The sequence below is a fragment of the Balaenoptera borealis genome (assembly GCF_965194805.1).
Source record: "Balaenoptera borealis genome assembly, chromosome: 2".
Taxonomy (NCBI): Eukaryota; Metazoa; Chordata; class Mammalia; order Artiodactyla; family Balaenopteridae; genus Balaenoptera; species Balaenoptera borealis.
In genome coordinates, this window is record NC_138867.1 from 22,457,834 (window position 1) to 22,480,355 (window position 22,522).

Genomic DNA, 22,522 nt, shown 5'->3' on the forward strand with positions numbered 1-22,522 from the left:
TAAATATGCCAATGTAGTTATTAGATTTATTTTGAGAATAATTATATCTATAGTAGCTCTAAAACAAGTATGTCTTTTTACCAAAAACTACCTTATATAATTAGTTTTAACATAAATTTGTTGAAGAGAGAAAACTCTGATTACTTACTTTTGTTTAGCCTAGAATAATTACCATACATATTTTCCAAAGAATAAAGCTGTTTGACTTTTTGAAAATAGTGATCGTTTTTGTATTTCTCCTCAAAAATATGTTTCTGCTTTTTTTGAGAATGCAAGAAATATGTTTAGTATTTTTGATCACAGAGACATTATAAGATTCATATGTTACACGGAAGAATAGTGCATCTTGTCATTGAAACTATGTTTTTGCACCCAGTCCCCTCATAGGCTAATGTGACTACTTTTTTTCTTTGTCTCTTCTATGCCTTCTTGGCTTTGGTGAATCTGCTGCTGCTAAATCTCACTGAAGTTTACACAAGAGTCTCACTGAGCCATTCATTTCTCTGTGTGTCCTACTATTTTGTTATAGGAACTGATTATTCCGGCCTTTCTAATGTTTGCAAGATTCAGTCTTTGCATTAGAACCCATATAGAGTCTTCTTTCACATATTTTATAATCTTAAAATTCAAGAAACTAACCACTGTTAAGTAAGAAATTACCATAATAGCTCATTAAAAACGTAATGAAACCAAAATTTTGTAACACAGATCTATAAATGAATATATCATGTATATGCTAATTGTCATTTCGGGGAAAAGTTCTTGTTAATGTCACCTTAAATCATAATGAACACGTTCTAAAATTTACCTTCATTGTCTTGTACTGTGAAGTTTGGATTGACAGCTGCTAAACTGAAGAAAAATTTTTGTCCACCTAAAGGATCATCTTTGTCTACTGCACTTATAGTCTGTATTAGCTGCAGAAGAGAGAAAAATGTATATTTATCAAACTTCCATGGGTAGAATCTGCTTTATAATATGTAATTTTTTAATATCCAATTTTGTCTAACATTTTTTTAAGGACAATTGATTTTCTTCCTTGTGTATGTACCTTTGTTTGAGCTATTCCATCTTTTTATTATTACTTAGATTTAAACAAAGTCTCTCTCTCTCCCTCCCACTCTGTTTCTGTCTCTGCTTCTCTCTCTAATTTCCCCTAAATACTATTTATTATTTTAATTAAAATAATAAATAGTAATTAATTTAATACTAAATTAATTAAATTTAATTATAATTAAAATAATAAATAGTAACATTGTATTCTTTACAGTTTTATTAGATATAGCATTTGAAATAAGTAGGTATTTCATGTATATTTGAAACATTTATCTAGAAGATAAATGTATCTAACATAGGAAAATTTAGAAAATTATTGTGATTAGGGCTTTCCTCTTCATTAAAAGTAAAGTGAAAACTATTCAAAGAATGTAGAGATTTTATAGACAATTACATATAACTTTATAAAGGAAAGACAAACATTACAGTATTATCTACTTTAACAGTAACTGCTCACTTCATTTGCACTGTCAATAGAATTATATATTTTTAAATTCAACATATACATATAATACTATAGGGATTGGTTATTTTAAAAGGGTCAACTCTGATTTATTTTAGGGTAAGAGAATATAAGAAGCTATCTAGTAACAAAGTAGAAAATTTAACACCTTATACTATAAACAGATGACTACTTTGAACATATTATACAATTAATTAATATTATACAAATATATACGTAACAGATTACTATGTATTTTTTGCATATATATCCATTTTGTCCTTAACTTATTTATACAACATCATTTTATGTATTTTTGCATATTTTAATTTTGCAACAAGGTTTCAGAAGTTGTTAAATATGTGTTTCAATGCCTAGATAAATGGTCAAATTTATGCTTAACTGAAAGGAATATACTTTTTACTGCATTAACTCAATTTAATATTGTCTGGATATTTGATGTAAATATTTGTTACTGATGTTTTATTAATTTAGAAAGGATTTTTAAGTTTAAAACACTATGTAAAATAATTAGAAAAAAATAAGGAAATATTTTAAGTATTCCATATTAAATTATTTTTCTTTTAAAGTGTTCTATAAAAATTAAAATGTGGTAAAGTTGAGGTACTTCCTAATCATTTATTTCAAAATGATACAAGAAATATAATTGGACCAAACAAAGATAAATGTTTATCGTCTAGAAATAAGTAGCAAAACAATCATTTAAAACTTTAAATAATTTAAAATATATATTTAAAAATCTAACATTATGAAATTTTAGTGGTTATTTAAGATTAAATATAAGCAAGAATTTATGGCTAATGGCTTATCCATTCAATCAAAAACCAAAAGGTGGTACATATATAAAGAAATTCAAGAGAAAAATGTTAAAATAATTTTAACTAATACCCTTTAAGATGTATCTATTCAGTTACAAATATATTTCTTGACTGACTCTTGTTTGTGGAGCAGTCTAAAAGATTTTATTTTCAAATAGTGATTTATAGAAATAAGTTGAAGAGGAAAAAAATGGCATAAATGAAATAACATATCAAGAAAGATAGTAGACTAATAGAAATTGTTATGTTTATATATATCAATATTAATATATTAACTCTCACATACAGATGCATAAAAATTATAGAAACGTAAAAGTAGAGCTAATGGTCTTTTAAAATAAAAACTACAATGTCTCATAATAAATTTACATTTGCAACTGTGATTACAAATTACAATTCCAGTTCATTTTTATGGACAAAATAACACAGTTCAGAGAATGAAATGGCCACATCTTCACATATAACTATAATAAATTATAAAGGTTTACATAAAAATTCTCAATTAAGATGTATTATTTTAATAAAAGACAGTAGCACTGTATATGGTAGCAATACTTCAGCGATTTGCTAATGTATCTTCATTAAATGTTATAAAGGGAATAAGTAAAACTCATTAAACAATGCAGACAAAACAGAATGACATGCTGTAAATCAATATCATATCACAACATACTTTTATGACCAGAAGACTTCTCTATGCAGATGGAGACACTTCCTTTACAAGATTGATTTTTTTTTTTCTTTGAGATATAACTTGGCTTCTAGCATCCAACTTCCCCATATTCTGCATTTACCTTTTAATATAGTCTTCCTTTGCATTTCCAGTCATACATTAAAAAGTCACAACATTTTATTTCGGTATTTGTACCATAAAGAATTGCAACAGAAATCAGAAGATGGCAATAAAAAGGAGGTAAAACTGTTTCTCCTGTCTCTCCCTATAAGACCTCACTATTTTATTTCGACTAGAAACAAATTCATTTTGACCCACTGCCAATAAAAGAAGTTGCCACAGTTAGGAGAAAAAAAAAAAGTGATGTCCAGTATCCATTTTGAGCATATGAAAACTAGACACAGACAAGTCACTTATATTTTATCTCCTTAGCAATTATATAATCGGTTTGCATGTTCACTAAGCTATTCTAAAATAATCTTAAATGAACTTGAAGGGTGTTTCAGGGATCATAAGATAATGGAGTGTGCGATGACAAATGGATTTTAAGATGTTTAGTTAGAAAGCTGGTCACTGAGTTTTAACATTTTAGTTTTTTCAGTGAAAAGACTAGTAGTTTCCATTGATGCGAAAATTCCCTTTGCTCTGGTAAAAAAGCACCCTTTTTAGTTGTTAGGGAAGTAACTAAACACTGTTCTATGGAAAATATGTAATAGGATTTTGGGGGTTGATAAGGGCCTGGAGCTTAGATACTATCAATGGGTAAATATAAGCAGCCTGTCTCCCCAGAGAGACTCCCTGGGAAATCTCTTGTGAGACTGAAATGCTATTGCCCTCTCATAGAAATTAAAAATTATTAAAATATATTTTATTGACTAAAGGAGTAAAGCCTGTGTGAGGGAAAATGGAAGAAAAGAGAAATAGCCAGTCCTCTCTTCTGCCCTTTCCCAAGGTCCCCTGACTCTGTCTGAGATGGAAAAGATGGGAGTCTAGTTGCCTAGTTCAAGCATAAGACGGGACTATTCATACGACATCACTTGTAAATTGCATCCCTTTCCCCGGGGGAAAATCTTCTACCCTTAGGCCAGGGAATAGGCAAGAAAGGAGGAGAGGGTGGCAATTAGCTTTATTTCTGTCTCATTGAGTCGACACACCAAATGAATCAGAATTAAGTTCTACACACCAAATGAATCAGAATTAAGTTCTATGTGGTTCTAAGGGCTGCTCTTAAAGAGCACTTAATTCAGAGGAGTGCTGGGTGGACTAAACTACTCTATAAATAACTAAAGCACACCCAGAAGTTCCAAAAAGCTCCTACTTCCCCAGAAGGAGGGAAGACAGACCTAACAAATTAATTTCAAGAAAGGCTCAGTGAAGAAGGACTTTATCAAATAGCTATTCTGATTTTGCCTGCTAGGATGTCATAACCTAGAATTCCATCAGTGAGTATATTACAGTTCAGTTCAAGCAACAATTTTTCAGCATGAGACCAAAATGACATCTAACAAACGAGTTTTATTAAAAATAACTACTATGGGAGGCTTTTGCACATGCAGCCAATTAGACAAAAATTATTAATCATGTTCTTCTTGTTAAAAGAGACTACTTTTTAAATTAAAATCAACTTTGATTTGATTATTTTCCCTCAATATACCAGCTTGTTTTAAAAAGTTCAAAAAATATGAAATTACTGAGCCAGATATAGGTTAAAAGAAAAAAGGCATAAGAAAAATAAACAAACACAATCCCTTATTTTGTGTATTTTGAATACATTTGGGAATGAGTATTTATAATGACTCACATGCTCTGAAAAGATATCTCTTGAAAATCAAATAGAATAACCATAGAGCGAGCAATGTATGCAGCAGTTGCAAAGTGGGTAATTCATCTCCTAGAGAAAAGGCTTCAACTCATATCATGCTGAGCCTGCCAAGCAGAGGACTATTTGGAATTGTATTTTTCGGGCACACTGTTTCATTAAGAAGTAGGTTGGAAGCAGTTTAGTCCTTTAAATATTCCAAATTAAACATTTCCATAACACTTTCAAATAAAAAAATGAATCCAATTGCAGCAATTTTACCATTTCCAACAATAGACAGGCTATTGAATTCCTGTTAGAATTTTCTGAAGGAAGAATTTGAGTTATTTCACAATGTAATTTGCATAAAAATGTACCAATGACATTGATGTTTATAAAGAGCATCAAATGATGTCAAAACGCAATACAGTTTCGCGATGGCTTCTCTTTCTTTAATAAAACACATTTGATTCCCAATTATTATTTATAACATGCAGCTTCCTTCTGTGAAGATGGCATTCAAACCAATTAAGAGCACCTCTTTCAGCCATACAGGCTGGGGCTCTTCAAACAACAAAATGAGTCCACTGAGGAAAAGACTTAAAGGGTTATAAACAAATCTGGTAAAGGAAGAATGTTTTAAAGGACGAAAACGAAGTCATTAAGCACTTTATGTGTTGCTACGATGATGAAATGCAAGTATAAGTCTTAAGAGTGAACTCTGCAGCCCTGCTTCAAAATCGTATTTGCATACATTGGAATATTGATGGAATGTATTGATGATCCCAAGTATTTGTCTCTGTTTTCCCCAACTTTCATTACCCGTCTTGTGAGCTGTTACCAATATTTATCTAATGGCACAGCAGGATTTATTTTTCCTTTTGTTCGTTTATTTTTGTTTTTGAAAGTTTAAGAAGTTATTTCTTCTTACACTTTAACTTTTGTGGCTACAGTAAAATCTCATATTTACATTAGAACTTTACGAAGGACATATGAAATGTGTTACACTATTATTTAAAACATTTTCAACCCTAAAAACATAAGCCTTTGGTTTGTTTTTTGTTTGCTTTTAATCATACTACTGGGACTTTATATGAGTGATTTTATCTGTTTACTCATTCCTCTCAAGATTGGGAAAAGAAAATACTTAGCGTCCCCGTTAAAATCTTCCTACACTTTAAAATCCTTTGGGTGCTTACCTGTCCTGGTCTGGCATTTTCACATACAAAAGTGTCGTAGAACACAGCAAATTGTGGGGCATTGTCATTAACATCCAAAATTCTCACAAAAACAGCCACCCGAGTCATCTCTTTGGGATTGCCTAGAAAAAGGAAAGGAAAAAATCCGTTTAGGAAGACACATTTGTACACCAGATTTAACTTATATAAGCCTCTTGTGGATATTAAGTGCTCACATACAAATAAGCATCACCTTCATTCTACTAACGTAATGAGCAAATGCGATAAAGAAAATTACTGCAGAGCCTAATTAAGTAGTCATGAATTCAGTTATTAATGGGCTCAAGAGTACTATTAATATTTTGAAAAATCTTTTTAAAAGTACAATTCAGTATAATTGAGTTCATATTATATTTGTGTCCTTATTCTCCAAATACACAAAATAAGAACAAATATTTATTAAATCTTTATTATATGTCATTATAGTTCTTAATTTATACCATTTTTTTTGGATGAAGAGTGGTTTTAAATAAATTAGTAACTTGCCCGAGGTCATCTACGTGGTAGTTGTTATATTACAACCTACCCTTCTGACTACTTTTATCACTAAAATGTATTCCAACAGCTACTCTCATCCCTCCTTTTGGAAATTTTAATATATAGCTACTAATTTTACAAATTGGATGGAAATTTACAATGAAATACAGGATTTTAAATGTTTCATTAATACAATTGTTACTGGTACCATTTCAACAATCCAGGCTCAATTTTGTGTGACAAAATTAGTTCAATAGTAACATGTAGTGTAATAATCATGATTTTTTTTTTGGCTAAAATCAAGGGCATCAAAGTTTTCACATAAAAATATGCATTTAAAAATATGTTTTGATTTGTAAATGGAATTTTAAAATATCTCTTAGCCTTGGGTAACAACCGCATATTAGTCATAATTGCATTATCTCCACCAAGAATTTTTCTAGGCACTTGCACTGATATCTGAGGTGTTTGGGGATCTTAAATTCAGGTTTATATTCATCAGCCTTTGTGATGTCAAAATCTCAGTCTCTGGATATAGTTCAACTTCTTTGTGAACTTCGGTAAAGTCAAGCTCAAGATCAATATAAAAGGAGAAAGGAGATAATTTGCTAAAAATAAAGCAAAAAAAAAAAAAAATAGCAGATAAGCTGAGGGACAGTAGCCATCTTACTAAATAGCCTCTACCAACATGGGTTATGAATAATTTGATTTACCCTTGTGAAATTTATCTGATTTTCTAATTTTATCTAAATAATTTTCATATACAAGGGTTAAAAAATATTGTCAGGTACAAACAGGGAGTATATCACTACTCAAAAGAATTTATTTCTCCTCCCTTCTCTCCATGTAATTGTAATGTTACTAAAATAATTAAATCAGCCTTTTAAAAAAATAACATGTAAGAACTGATTACTTGGCAGAGGCATTTACAAGGCTGAGTAGTATGAAGCAAGGCAGACACTTCCATCTGAAGTGTATTTACCTTACTTTACTCTTTTCAAGGGAAACTTTAAAGTGCATCTCCTCTTTAACACTTGTTTAGTCTTCCTTCAGTCTTCTTAACCCATATGTATTCAGTTCTCAGGTTCTGATTTCATATTTGCTAATCTATTGCTGCATATTATTCACTTCTTAGTATATCAGGTGGTTAGAGTATAGATCCTGGAGTCAAACAGAGTTGACCTGATTCCCAGGTCTACCACTTATTCATTGTGTGACTTTGGCCAGTTTACACTCTGTCTCTAATGCCTCAGTTTACTCAAAATGAATCAAAATAGAACTTCTGATCTTATACAGTTATTTGAATAATTAGGTGAGCTAATGCATGAAAACTTCTTATCGAAGTATCAGTTTGTTGGTAAACACACAAAACCAATACATGTTGACTATTGTTATTAAGATCATCTTTATTATCACTGCCATATCTTCCTTTTTTGAAACTTATTTATCTATTATTTATTTTTGTCTGTGTTGGGTCTTCGTTGCTGCGTGCAGGTTTTTTCTAGCTGCAGCGAGCAGGGGCTACTCTTCGTTGTGGTGTGTGGGCTTCTCATTGCGGTGGTTTGTCTTTGTTGCATAGCATGGGCTCTAGGTGTGCAGGCTTCAGTAGTTGTGGCACGTGGGCTCAGTAGTTGTGGTTCACAGGCTCTAGAGCGCAGGCTCAGTAGTTGTGGCACATGGGCTTAGTTGCTCCGAGGCATGTGGGATCTTCCTGGACCAGGGCTCAAACCTGTGTCCCCTGCATTGGCAGAGAGATTCTTAACCACTGTGCCAACAGGGAAGTACCACTGTCATATCTTATTTCCTTACATTACTTAAAAGCTTAAGCTATCTTTCGCCATGCAAAGCATCTACACAATAAAAATGTGTTAACTAGCTTTCCTGCAATTCATGTGGGTCTCAAGAGGAGTGCATTTGGGAAAAAGTGAGGAGAGGAGAAAAAAATGAGAAAAATGTTATTCTGCTATTTTCCTACCTCCCTCACTCCTAAACAACTTGCTAAAACCCAGAGGCATAGTGTTCACCTCCAAATGAATCCTCAACTACCCCAAGTTACTTGATGCTATGGGGAAGAGTGGGAAGGTATGATTCTTCTGTATTTTCTAGAATGTGCTCTTTAACCTACTTTTATAGTTAGTGGACATAAGCTAAATGTTTTCCTTCAATACAAAGTCTTGACATAAAAATAACTCTTTTGTTGGTAGCAATTCAGTTTCTAACTGTGCCACAGAAGCCAAGAAAGACAGAAAAGTTTCACATCTAAAAAACTGCATTGTCAGTCCCTTCCCTAACACAATATGGAGATTCTCCAGCTTCTTTACACATAACTCAAGGCTCTTCAAATCAAAAGCTAAATCCACAGGGATAAACATGCTTTGTAAAGCATCAGGCCTGGAGTCACCTATTCAAAAAACAGTGCTTACACTAATCATTTTACTGGCAGATGCGGCTGCTTACGTATAAATAAAAATATAAAACCTTCCAAGGAAGCATCATACTGAATAGGAGCTGGCATATATTTACCACCTGAGCCTCTTGGTCATCCAGCAAACTCTACTGTAGTGAGAAGGTGTGAGCAACAAAGGATCTTAAAATGTATGTCCTAAGGTAAAACCATGCCACGTATTCACAGGCTTTTCCATACCTCCAGGAAGAAGAAAGTATAAATCGTTATCTAGAAATCCCAGGCTTTAGAAAGAGGTATCTTTTCTACTTACTTAGGGTAAGGATTTCTACTAATGAGGAAGCAGGTATAGAAAATGGAGTCCTTCAGTCATAAACTTTGCTCTACTGTTGTCAGAATATATTGCAATGCTTATAATTTAATTTTCAGATGTGGTTATAGGAACTCATTGGTTTCTACAACAATGTGTTTTACAATCCCTGATTGTGACCTTAATTTTAGATTTATATTCTCCACGTGGGATTTAAAAATACTTTTTAAAGAAGAAAAAGAGAAGTTATTCCATGGTATAGTGCATTAAATGATTACCTGGAGTAATACTTGCCATACGATGGGATGCACTGATATGAATGTAGAATTAAACTGTTAGAGGCAGAGCCTGGAAACATTGGTAAGAAGTACATTTCTAGGCCATTCTGCACTACTCTGGACTTGGTGTATGGCACGCTTACCACAAACCCAGTGTTTAAAATCTAGCGAAAACAATTCCTTACATGATGTTTCCCTCTCACCCTCATTCCATTTGATAATCGAACAGCATGACGGGCCCCTGACTGTTTGGGGCTTGGCAGGTAGGCATTTCCAGCAGTTACTCCACAGATTGATTTTATTTAAGGGCAGAAAGTAGGTTTAGTTCTTAAAAAGAAGAACATAATTGACTTAGCTTTTTACAGAATTGTCATTACTTCAACTAGCTTTAGAAGTTAAATTTCTCAAAGTATCTGAAATAGAAAATGCAATTCCTAGCTCATTAGGCTTGAATAAGGAGCTTGAATCGAGCAGAGAGCACAAACAATCATGATTCTGGAGTAATCAGACTGGATCCTGTCGGGCCCATCTAAACATTGTGATACGGATACAGATAGAGAAATAAAACTTTCCTTAAGAAAAACTCAAAAATTCTTCAGTTCACCCTGAGAGACACAGCTATTTATATCTCATTATGGAAAAACTGGATTGTTTGGATGGTGGGGTTAATCTATATTTCAGAGGCAGATTTAAGAAAAAGTTAAATCTAGTACTTTCTCTTGAGGCATTAAGTTCATTGCTGATGATCAGTCTAGCCCGGTTCCATCCTTCTGAGACTCTTCGTAATTCAGCCCCAATGCCCTGCTTTCCAAATCTTGGAATGATTACTTTGAATAACTTGACCTTGATATATGTTTGTGGATTCAGCTTAGTTTTTCAGATCTGAAATGTATAGGCTTAGTTTTTTTTTTCTTTTTTACCATGATTCAGTCCCTAATTTATGCTTCTTTTTAAAACAAACAGTTGCTCTATTCCATGCACATATCATAATACAGGAATCAGAAACCATGAACAGGTTTGTGTGTGTAGACAGGGCTGGCTCATGGGCATGTGTAACTGAGCAGGGCCTCACACTCAGAAGGGCCCCACCCACCCTTATTTAATGCTCTGCTGTTGCCATCTTTTTTTTTTTTTTTTTAACATCTTTATTGGAGTATAATTGCTTTATAATGGTGTGATAGTTTCTGCTTTATAACAAACTGAATCAGCTATACATATACCTATATCCCCATATCTCCTCCCTCTTGCATCTCCCTCCCACCCTCCCTGTCCCACCCCTCTAGGTGATCACAAAGCACCAAGCTGATCTCCCTGTGCTATGCGGCTGCTTCCCACTAGCTATCTATTTTACATTTGGTAGTGTATATAAGTCCATGCCACTCTCTCAGGTCGTCCCAGCTTACCCTTCCCCCTCCCCGTGTCCTCAAGTCCATTCTCTACGTCTGCGTCTTTATTCCTGTCCTGCCCCTAGGTTCTTCAGAACCTTTTTTTATTTTTAGATTTCATATATATGTGTTAGCATATACTAACACATTGTTTTTCTCTTTCTGACTTACTTCACTCTGTATGACAGACTCTAGGTCCATCCACCTCACTACAAATAGTGCAATTTTGTTTCTTTTTATGGCTGAGCAATATTCCATTGTATAAATGTGCCACATCTCCTTTATCCATTCATCTGTCGATGGACACTTAGGTTACTTTTATGTCCTGGTTATTGTAAATAGAGCTGCAGTGAACATTGTGGTACATGACTCTTTGAATTATGGTTTTCTCAGGGTATATGCCCAGTAGTGGGATTGCTGGGTCGTATGGTAGTTCTATTTTTAGTTTTTTAAGGAACCTCCATACTGTTCTCCATAGTGGCTGCATCAATTTACATTCCCACCAAGAGTGCAAGAGGGTTCCCTTTCCTCCACACCCTCTCCAGCATTTATTGTTTGTAGGTTTTTTGATGATGGCCATTCTGACTGGTGTGAGGTGATACCTCATTGTAGGTTTGATTTGCGTTTCTCTGATGATTAGTGATGTTGAGCATCCTTTCATGTATTTGTTGGCAATCTGTATATCTTCTTTGGAGAAATGTCTATTTAGGTCTTCTGCCCATTTTTGGATTGGGTTGTTTGTTTTTTTGATATTGAGCTGCATGATTGCTTATGAATTTTGGAGATTAATCCTTTGTCAGCTGCTTCATTTGCAAATAATTTTCTCCCATTCTGAGGGTTGCCTTTTCGTCTTGTTTATGTTCTCCTTTGCTGTGCAAAAGCTTTTAGTTTCATTAGGTCCCATTTGTTTATTTTTGTTTTTATTTCCATTTCTCTAGGAGATGGGTCAAAATGGATCTTGCTGTGATTTATGTCATAGAGTGTTCTGCCTATGTTTTCCTCTAAGAGTTTTATAGTGTTGCCATCTTAAATTTCTTAATCATGTTTTAACATGAGGCCTGATACTTTCATTTTATAATAGGCTCTCAAAATTATGTAGTCAGTCCTGTGTATGGATAAGAACTTTTGCAATTAGTGACAGATATGATTTTGAATGCTGGCTCTGTCTGTTACTAGTTGGATGAAATTTCGTAAATTTGGTATAGAATTAAGTCATTCTAGAAACAGAATGACTAGTTTCAAATCCCAGTTTTACTACTTCTGGCATTGTGACTTTGGACAAGTTACTAAAATCCCTGGAGTCTTATTTCCTTCTCTGTTAAATAAGGTCAAGAAAAATATTAGGAGGAAAGAGTTCATTTAAAATTCTTAGAATAATACCTTCACCGAGTGTTTAGTGTTAGCTCTTATTACTAATACCTTTGTTTCTTCACCTGTAAAAAGGAAGTAATAATATCTATCTCTGTGTTTATTGTTAAATAATGGACTCCCAGCATTTTAGCATAGATTTTAATTCATGGCGTCCAAGTAACAATTTTAATACATTTCCCTTTCTCCCAAAGAGAGTATCTTTAGTTTCTAATTCTAGATCATTTTTATTAGTTAATATTAAATGTAGATTTGTGGATGCCTACAGCTATTTCTCAGTATATATAGAAACTATTGAAAAAAATTACAGGTGTTGAGAAGCCTTTTAAAACCTTAGATTGAAATTACAACTCATGTGTGCAATGAGAAGAAATTATTCTTAATTCAAAATAAAACCTAAAATTATGCTAAATATGATATACATAAAATTCATCTTACTGATTTCAGCAGCGATAACAGTAAGATTGTGCCACTGAAATAGTTCACGGTCAAGTGGCTTTGATGTATAAAGGGATCCATTTCCAGAATGTATGTTAAAGATCCTGTCAAGGTCAGTATGGCGATCCAAGGAAAATCTGAACATAGAGGGCAGAGAAAAATACACGGCAGCATTACTGATGGTTTGCAGGAGAAAATGGTGAAATGCAAAGACACATATATAGTGATATATAATAATTTCAGGAGAGTACATAGTACTGATCCAGGATGCAGGCTGTGTCATGGATTTATCACAAACACACACACACACACACACACACAAACTGACCCTCTCCCATCCCCCCAAAACCTCTTCCCAAGACCTGAATTGACCTTTGTTCTGCATTCAAATGCTGGTCTTCTGAATGTTTGTTTAATTAAATCATTGTCTATTGCATATTCAACTGACCCTGATGTATTTTTCCACAGAACTTGGAATTACAAGTTTTACATTACCAACTGACATTACCTAGCGATTGAGAATTCTGTTGAAGAATTATTACAAAGATCAAATGCAAAATATCATTCCCACTAGTAAAGTCTTCAGTAAGAATATTGGAGACAACATTAGTTCCCTCAGAGTAGTAGATCATCAATTTATGATGGTGTTCAGCAGCTTCAAAGTATGATACCCAGGTAGCTTTGGTTTCTTACCCACATGTATCATTATAAAATGTATACATTTTAACTATAAATGTTTTAAAAATAGAAAAGTTTGGGATAGGAGTTTTTATATGTTTGTATCAAATTAAATCTTAGTATATATATTACAAAACCAACTATTCTGCAAATTGATTAAAGGCATTGTGTCGGGTGTCATTCCAAAGCCCAGCTACAGGTTTATCAATCAGGATGATGTAGTTGGGGTAAGTTCCATTATTTTGGGGGTTGTCAGCCAAGGTTTAAAAGAGCTGTACCCCTCATTGGTGGTTCTTGCCACTTCACAATCCTAGTTGTTTACAAATGTTTCGTAATTCTTGAGTTAGCAAGCATAATCCCCCAAGTTATCTTTAATGTTCCCTATTTAAAAATTTTAAAAACAAAGCAAAATAAACATGACAAAACTAGGAGTAATATCTAGTTATGGCATATATTTTCCTAAGCCACAACTGTCATTTATTTGAAGGAACAAAATATGAAATATTATTTTTAAATAGTATTTTGTAAGTAATAACACAAAATAATTTTGAAAGTGCCATAAAACTTTTTTCTTTTAGTGTTCCAAACCTTTATAATATTTCCAAAGATCAATTGAAATTTATGATCTTTTGCAGGGTTTTTAATAAATTGCGTTAGAAGAATAACTTAATATTTTGATACAGTTAATATGATTTTATTTTTGAGGATTGCTTATTTTAGATTTTTATTTTAAATCAATTCTAAGTAGAATAGACCAGTAATTTACAAATTTCCTTAATAAACCCCAGCCCTCTCTAGTAACACAATATGAATTTAGTTTTGTATTAAACTACATGCTTTAGCCATTCACAGATAAAGCAAAACATTGTATCTCTGTACCTGGAATAATTCACAAATTATATCCCAGGTTGACAAAATTCTTTTACTCCTGAAAGATTCAATGTAAATTTTACCTCCTCCTTGGACTGTTCCATGATTACCTGAAGTAGAAGCTATTTGTCCCCTTCCATCCTAAAGCACCTTCTACCATCATCTCTGCCATTTACCACATTGTATTAGGAATTCATTTCATCTCACATCTCGAACAGGAAATCAAACATGAAAACAGCAAGCGTCATACTTGGAATCTAGTAGATACTCAATGAATCTTATTTCTCATACTGAATCTTCTTTCCTAACAGACTGTGCATTCCCTGAGAAACAAATTAGTAACTGACATGGTGACCCACAAATATTTGTTGAATGACTTCTTTGGCATTTTGGCAAATGATAAGTATCCTTATTTCTATAGAAATATGACAGGAAGTTGCATTATGTAAATCAATATACAGCATCATTGTCTTTTCCAAATCCATTTTATGTGTGTTTTGTCTTTTTTCTTGTAGTTCAGTTTAAAAGCTAGTGACAAAATTTAAAGGATTATGTGAAATTATCTTGAAGATACAGAGAGATCCTGGTTCTTTTTCAAACCTGATATAATTATAGTTGACGCTTGAACAACATGGGTTTGAATTTCCTGGGTCTACTTATATGCAGATATTTTCAGAAAATATAAACTAGAGTCTGTGTTTATTGAATAAATAAATCTGAGGTTGAATCCTTGGACGCGGAACCATGGATGCAGAGGGCCAACTATAAAGTTACACTCAGATTTTTGACTGTGGGGAGGGGGCGAGGGGAGATTTGCACCCCTAATCCCTGAGTTGTTCAAGGGATAACTGTTTATTTTTCAATTCTCTATCAGTAAATTATGTTTATTACCTAACATTTTCATTTTAAAAATCAGTTCCAAAAGACATATTTTAGGTAAATACCTTTGATTATTGCATTAACATCCACAATACATGACATGGACAGTTTATAACATGACCAGTATTATCTGATTATCCATCCCTAAATACATTGCTTTAGTAAAACTACTTTATCTCTTTGATTATATATATATATACATCTTTTTAATCTGCATGGTCTATCAAGATTAACATCCAGAAATATTCATTTGCTTTTTCTACATCAAGTTAGTACAAATTCAAATATACAACAACGACCTTAGCTAGACTCTGTCATTAATAAGCAATGAAGTCATTAATTCTGTTGCTTAGTACACATAAATGGATTATTTTCTCCTGGTCCTGAAATTTGCATCCTGATGAAAAATTTAACTTAAGAAAGAATCCACAGACATATTTTAACATGTAATAACCATTAGTCTATGAGAATATTTAGAATCTATTTCACTGTGTGGAAAAATATATTGCCTCTTAATAATGCCATGATTTAAACTGAACTTTTAAAAAATATTATATTTTATTTTAAGAAGACCATTTTAAAACCAGGAACACAGAACACAGGCTATTAAAGTCAGTTAGGAGCTCTGCCAAGGGAATGCTTGGTAGTATTCAATGGGGAAGAATAAGAGTGTATGTTCGATAAATGTCTACCGAATGAATGACAAGAAAAAAAAAAAAAAGCTTTAAAGGAAAAAAATCCAAGGAATGCAGCAATTTCAATGAAGATAAATGGATGGGAGAGGCATTTATGGGAAAATCATGCTGACAGATGGGAGCTGTACTTGACTACCATATGCAGGTTTTGGCTGCCAATATGTAACCTGTCATGCTGTATGTGACTATAAGAAAATATTTAGGTAAAATTATATAAATCAAATAATAATTTAATATATATGCATATAAATATATATATAATATGAAGTCACTTGATGATATGGCAGAACCTACAGAATTTTAAACTTTGAGCTAGAGTCACATGGTGCATAAAAGTAGAGGTTCTGATATTCCACTGCTGCATAGTTAGGAGTCAGAGAAGTGGGTACTTGGAAATTGTACAACCACTTGAACTCCTACTAGACTGGCCCACATTGTAAAAAAGATAAGCAAAATCAGTCTGCTGAGGATAAGGAAACAAATGAAATCCAAAACAATTGATGGACTAACAGTTTAAAGTGAGCAGAAATTTTGAGCCTGAATATTGTATATAGATATTTGTACTTTTTTAAAATGAGAGAACAAATGTCAGTGAAAACTTTGTCTTTCTCATTTGTATGTTTTTATCACACCTTATATGCTTTTAGGTGCCATAAGAAAACAAAGCAAAACAAAAGTTTGAAATGACTCTGATCTTTCTAGAATGTTCTGAACTTTTTGATATAGCCAAAAGAACACCAAAAAAACTTCCCCCTTTGCTGGCAGGAGTATAGAAGTTTCTAAAATCATAACTACATTGTAACATTGTTATGATTATATAATTTTTAATTATTAAAACTCCTCTCAACCTCATATTATTTAAGAACCCAAAAGCACAGATAAATTGATTTTGTTACATTGCAAATGCACAGCTGAAATAGTCACCTTTATCTGTACCAGGCGTCAGAACAACAAATATCTTAAAGAGACAGGCAGATGATACAAGCCAAGTTTCAGTTGGCATGATTAAAACTGAATCAAACTATGAAATTTGTGCATAGCCTGCCCCCCAGAACACAGACTATTTTAAATACTTGTACTCACCCAACATATGCACAGCTCTATCTTTTAATGCATTAAACGCTTTAAATAGAATTTCATGCTCTCTACATTTACTTCAATTCCCTTTCTTTTCATCCTAAGCATAATCATAATTACCTAATGGGGCTAGAAGTAGAATCTGGGTCCTTTGCCATCACAGTACCAATGATTGTACCCACTTCAATATCTTCATGAACCTCAAACAGATAGGAGGATCTGCTGAAAACAGGTGGTTCGTCCACATCTTCGATAGAGATTTTCACAATTGCCGTATCTTTAAATGGTCCTAGGTAATAAAAACGTGGGTCCACATGGGTATTTTCTGCTTCAACCTTCAGAGTGTAAAGCCTTCGGCTCTCATAGTCAAGTGGCTGTATTAAAAATAATTAAGTAAATAAATCATCAAATTAGATTGAGGGAAATTGAATTATATGTTCCTTCCAAGTTACAGTATGATTTTTAAAGCCTAGTTGAGTTGTCAAGTTGTTTATAAACTGTAAATAATTAAAATTAATGAAAATATATAATCTTTACACATCAGGTAGAATTCAATTTTTACTTCTTATGTACTTAAAATGTAGTATTTCAGAACATAGGAAAATGAGATTTTAAATCTTAGAAAAATTGAAAAGGATATTAAGACCTGTCTCATATAGTGGTAACTCATTACAAAACGTGGGCTGGTGGATTGTGTGTGTGTTTGTGTGTACGTATGTGTGCTGTGTTGGCTACTGCTAAGTTTTTCTAAGTAAAAAATTCAGTAATCTTTTAAAATATATGTTGTGATACTTCCATTCCATTCAACAGGCTCATGGCACTACATAAATTTGATGAAATTTTGAAGACTAATACAAAACTTTTCAGCAGTTATATGAAACATTGAAAATAAGAAAAACCTTGGGTAAAGAGAAAAATTTTGATAGCTAATTGGTAATTACGTTACATTATGAAACAAAAAGGAACTTAAATATTAAGTAAGTCACTCCTTTGCTGGTCATTGTCTGTTTAAAAGTGGTTGTGTACCTTGAACTTCGCAGTAGCCTCTGAGGAGAGTTCCGTGATTAACTGATGTTTACTTTATGCAAATAGAGTGTTCAGGACATTTCATTAGGACCTAAATTTTACTGGGCCTTATTTTTTCTTATAAGGATGGTACTGAATGTACAATAAAAAACTAGTTACCTTTAAATCATATCACTGAGCATATGTTAGCAGAAAAGTTTAATTTATGTAGCAGAAGGGAAAATGTGAACAATGAAATTATTTTCCAATCCATGCTGTCTCTTTTTATTAGCAACTCTAATTATTGCTTCATACATCTGGATAGATGGCATGCTACTTTTTATGCCTCCAACTGTGATGATATATTACTATTATTAGTTATTAACTATTTTTTTAAGGAAACGATGTTAATAAGGGGCTTTTATTAACATGGCTCAGAAATACAATCACATGTATATTAACTTGCCTTTTAAATTTTGTAAAATCTCAGGTTTCATGTTTTAATTAACAAAAACATTTGGTCAAAACATTCAAGGAGATCTTTGGCTTTATGTCTCTCATACTTATGCATTTACATTGGAATATGGTAGGGATATTTCTTAATGGACAGAGCATGAGTGGATAATACATATCGAAATCCCTACTTCCTAAACAGTCAGATGATGATATCTATTGCTGTTCTGCACCTTTTTCACAGTGATGATGCCTTCCTGTGTGTCCTTCTCAGTTCTGATGTCAAACATATCAGTCCCATCACCATCAATAATTCGGTATTCTACTTCAGCATTTTTCCCAGTATCAGCATCAGTTGCTTTTACACTTCCAATGGATGTGCCAACTGGGGAGGATTCAAGAACTCGAAGATGGATGGTGTCTGTAAAGATTACAGAAAAGAAGAGAGAGACAGAGATTTCTCAACAGAGTATTCCAAGGTAAAATGTGTATGAGAGAATATTATAAATCTTAAACTCTACATTAGATGTTGACTAATAAGTTGAATACACACAATATGGATAATATAAAGTCTAGGAACACAAAAAGTGGGAATCTGGGGGATTTGGTCTGTGCCTATTATAAATAGTGAGACCCAATCTCTAATTGTATCAGGAGTTCTGTTTTTAAAATGAGCATGTTGTCTTTTTTTGCATTTGCACAAGTAACTAGATATCAGCTTTGAGTGCACATATGTACCTGTGTGTGTTTATACAATCACAACAAATCACAGAATATACTGTGAATATTTATATTTTGCAGTGAACATATTTTTAAATTGTTTTTCTTTTCTTGTTTTTAGTTATTGACTGCTCAGTTTATTTCAGCTGCAGGGCAGAACATTACAAAATTCCATGAAATCAGCCATAGTGGGGAAGAATCCCACTTCTATTTGTGACAGGAGACACAAAGGATACTTTGTGGGAGAAATACAAAGATGCCCTTCACAGTGTCAGTGTAAAAACACTAAATTCTGACCAATTCCCTTACATTTCAGAACAAAACAAGAATTTATCTAAGCCCCTGGTACACCTACTCATACTTCAGCATGAACAACCTCTCCTGATAATGAGATTTATATTTTAGTACCTGATCATAAACTACATGCTACTGACAGATTAATCGACCCGAGGGACACTTCTGGTTAGAGCACCTTCTTGCTCATAAGCCTTAAGTAATTCTCCTTAATATACATAATAAAGTCCAGACCTCTTAGCTAGTCATGCTCTTGCCTGACTATATCTTTCCTAATGTGTCTTTCTGTTAGTCATTTCCAGGAAAGATCTGCACCAAACTGGACTTTTCAAAGCCTTCTTGTCAAAAATTAATTTCTTATATCTCTATAGTTCACATACTATTTCCCTCACATAAAATTCTTCCCCCCCCCACGACCCTCAAATAATCACAACATAATTTATCAAATCTGAGAAAATGGGTCTATTATGTGCTGTTTAGGGGGCTATGGCCCTCAAAATTCCTATGTTGAACCCCTAACTCCCATTCACTACCTCAAAATATGACTGTACTAGAAGATAACATCTTTAGAGAGGTAATTAAGGTTAAATGAGAACATTAGGGTGAGCCCTAATCTAACATGACTAGTGTCCTAATTTGGACACAGACAGGCACAGAGGAAAGCCCATGTGAAGACAGGGAGAAGATGGCCATCTACAAGCCAATGAGAGGCCTCAGAAGAAACCACCTTGATCTTGGGCTTCCAGCTTCCAGAACTGTGAGAAAAGAAATGTCTATTGTTTAAACCATACAGTATGTGGTACTTTGTTATGGCAGCCCTAAAAAACTAATACAGGCATCTATATCTGCTCAGTTTGAAAAGTCCTTTTCTAGGAGACATCATTAAGACTCAGTTTCTACCACACCCTGGTTAGTCACTTAATGCGTACTTTTAAATTCTTTTTGTACATTTTTTCTCTCCATTAATCTCTGGTAACACATTGTTGAATGCAACTCTCAATTCATTCCTTAGCTACTGTCTTGTTGGCTCTCTTTGCCTTTGTTATTTCTTCTGCTAGAAACAGCTGTTCCTAGATATTCAGATGGCTCATTCACTTTCTTCCTTCAGGTGACTGCTCAACTCTGACCCCCAGAAGCTTTCACCAATGACCTTACTGAAAACAACTTTATTGAGAAGACCACTCCCAATCACTCTTCATACCCTTGCCACTGTTAGGCATTATATTATTTACTTGTTTATTTGTATGTACCATAAGGATGTTGTATTGATACAAGACAGGGACGACCTTGTATTTTTTCACCTTTATATTCCCATTGTATTTCTTTGAATGTAGCAGCCTCTACATACTTATTCTTATGTTGGATAACGGAGAAGCTTCCTAACTCGTCTACCAGGTGCTATTCTTGGCCAAATCCACTCAAATCTCAGCTATTCTCAGTACACATTGCATCCATATTATCCCTTTGAAAACAGTAATTTAATCAATAATTATTCAGAACTTCAAAACCATTTGATAGCTCTCTTTGTACTTAAAATAAAACATACATAGGCTGGCCCGCCACAGATTGGCTCCTTTTTCTTGTCATTCCCTCCCTTAATTAATAGTCTCCATAACACTCCTTTAGGTTTAGTTCTCCTTTAGGTTTTTAAAATATGCTTTTCTTCTTCAATTTAATACACTTTTCTCCCTCATGGAAGATTTTCTACACAATGCGTTGCCTGGCAACCTCTAGCTCTTCCTTTTGATATACATTTATTTTCACTATGCTTCTACCACAGAACACCATCAACTCTAGCCTACTTACTTCAACAACTTTCTTTTAAATATTAAATGTTAGAGAAGTAGCATCTCAATGAATTGATTTACTACACTGGAGCCGAAGTAGCCTTTCTAAAAGACAGAAATGATTTAACTTCTCTACTGAAAGCACTTTTTATTGATGTTAGGATAAATTCTTAATTTCTTCATTTGGTTTATAATGTCTTATAAAATTCGGGTTTTAAAAAAATCTTCAGTACCATGCTTATCTATTCTCAAACCTAGAGTATATGTGGAATACAGCCAAAAATAATTTTTTTCAATAAATGATCAGTCATCCAGACTAGAAACATTATAAATACATGGAATATTTAACAAAATAAATCAAGTAATATGGATGTTTTGACTGACATTTATGTATATAAAACCTGCATGTACCATATAGAGAATATAGATTCTTTTCAAGCAGGCATGAAACATTGAACCCAATTTGATCAAGTATTAAGTTATTAGACAAGTTTGAATACATTTTAATAAATCAGTATCTACTAAATTCTCTGACCAGTATACAATTAAGATAGAGGTTAAAACAAAAAAGATAATCCCCCAAATACTCATATTCTTGAAAATTTAGAAGAATGAAGAATAACTTCTATGCAACTGATCGTTCAAATAAAATACAAATTGGGAGACAAAAAAATTGAAAAAGAAATTAAAAGAAACTCAAATATGTGGTGAAGACAAAATGATTTTACTTAAAGGTAACTTACAACTTTATGTGCAAAGTCTTCTGGATAAAAGAAAAACGACTGTTTTCCAACTCATTATATGAGATCAGTACTGTATGCCCCTGATACCAAAACCAGACAAGAAAAGTCCAGTGGTTATATAGTGTGGGTTAAAACTCAAGCTGCACCATACCTGACTGTATAATATTTAGCAAATTCATTTTTAATTTTTAATTCATAATCTCCTATATAGTATAAAGTTTAGTATGTAAGAAACACTATTCTAATCACTTTACTATTAACTAAATTCCAGACTTTGTTTTAACATCACCAGCTATTCCATTAAAGTCTTTTCAGAGATCTTACTTTGTATTTAGTTGTCATGCCTATTTATTTTCCTCCAACCTGTGAGAGTTCTTCAGTATTTCCTTGCTTCCTATGACCTTGACACCTTTAAAGAATACTGGTCAGTTATTTTATAAAAAAATCTTTAAAATTAGGTTTGTCTCATATTTTCTCATGATTAGATCGAGGTCATCCATTTCTTTTTTTTTTTTTTTTGTCAAGGATATCATAAGAGTGATCTGTTTTTAGTGTAGCATTGGATGCAAATATGTCTTATGACTGATGATATTAACCTTGATCTCTTGGCTAAGA

The 22,522-nt window shown here is 33.1% G+C and overlaps 1 protein-coding gene across 1 annotated transcript in view; it reads right to left on the reverse strand.

Annotated features, from left to right (window-relative positions):
* The window catches only part of LOC309623707 (cadherin-10), a 128,876-nt gene that overhangs the window by 12,942 nt on the left and 93,412 nt on the right, over positions 1 to 22,522 (reverse strand). Inside the window, exons 5-9 of the mRNA XM_082380807.1 lie at positions 18,597 to 18,784; positions 17,026 to 17,279; positions 12,707 to 12,843; positions 6,008 to 6,129; positions 809 to 917 (exon numbers count right to left, since the gene is read on the reverse strand). Of these exons, the coding sequence (XP_082236933.1) occupies positions 809 to 917; positions 6,008 to 6,129; positions 12,707 to 12,843; positions 17,026 to 17,279; positions 18,597 to 18,784 (810 nt within the window). The remainder of the gene's footprint in view (positions 1 to 808; positions 918 to 6,007; positions 6,130 to 12,706; positions 12,844 to 17,025; positions 17,280 to 18,596; positions 18,785 to 22,522) is intronic.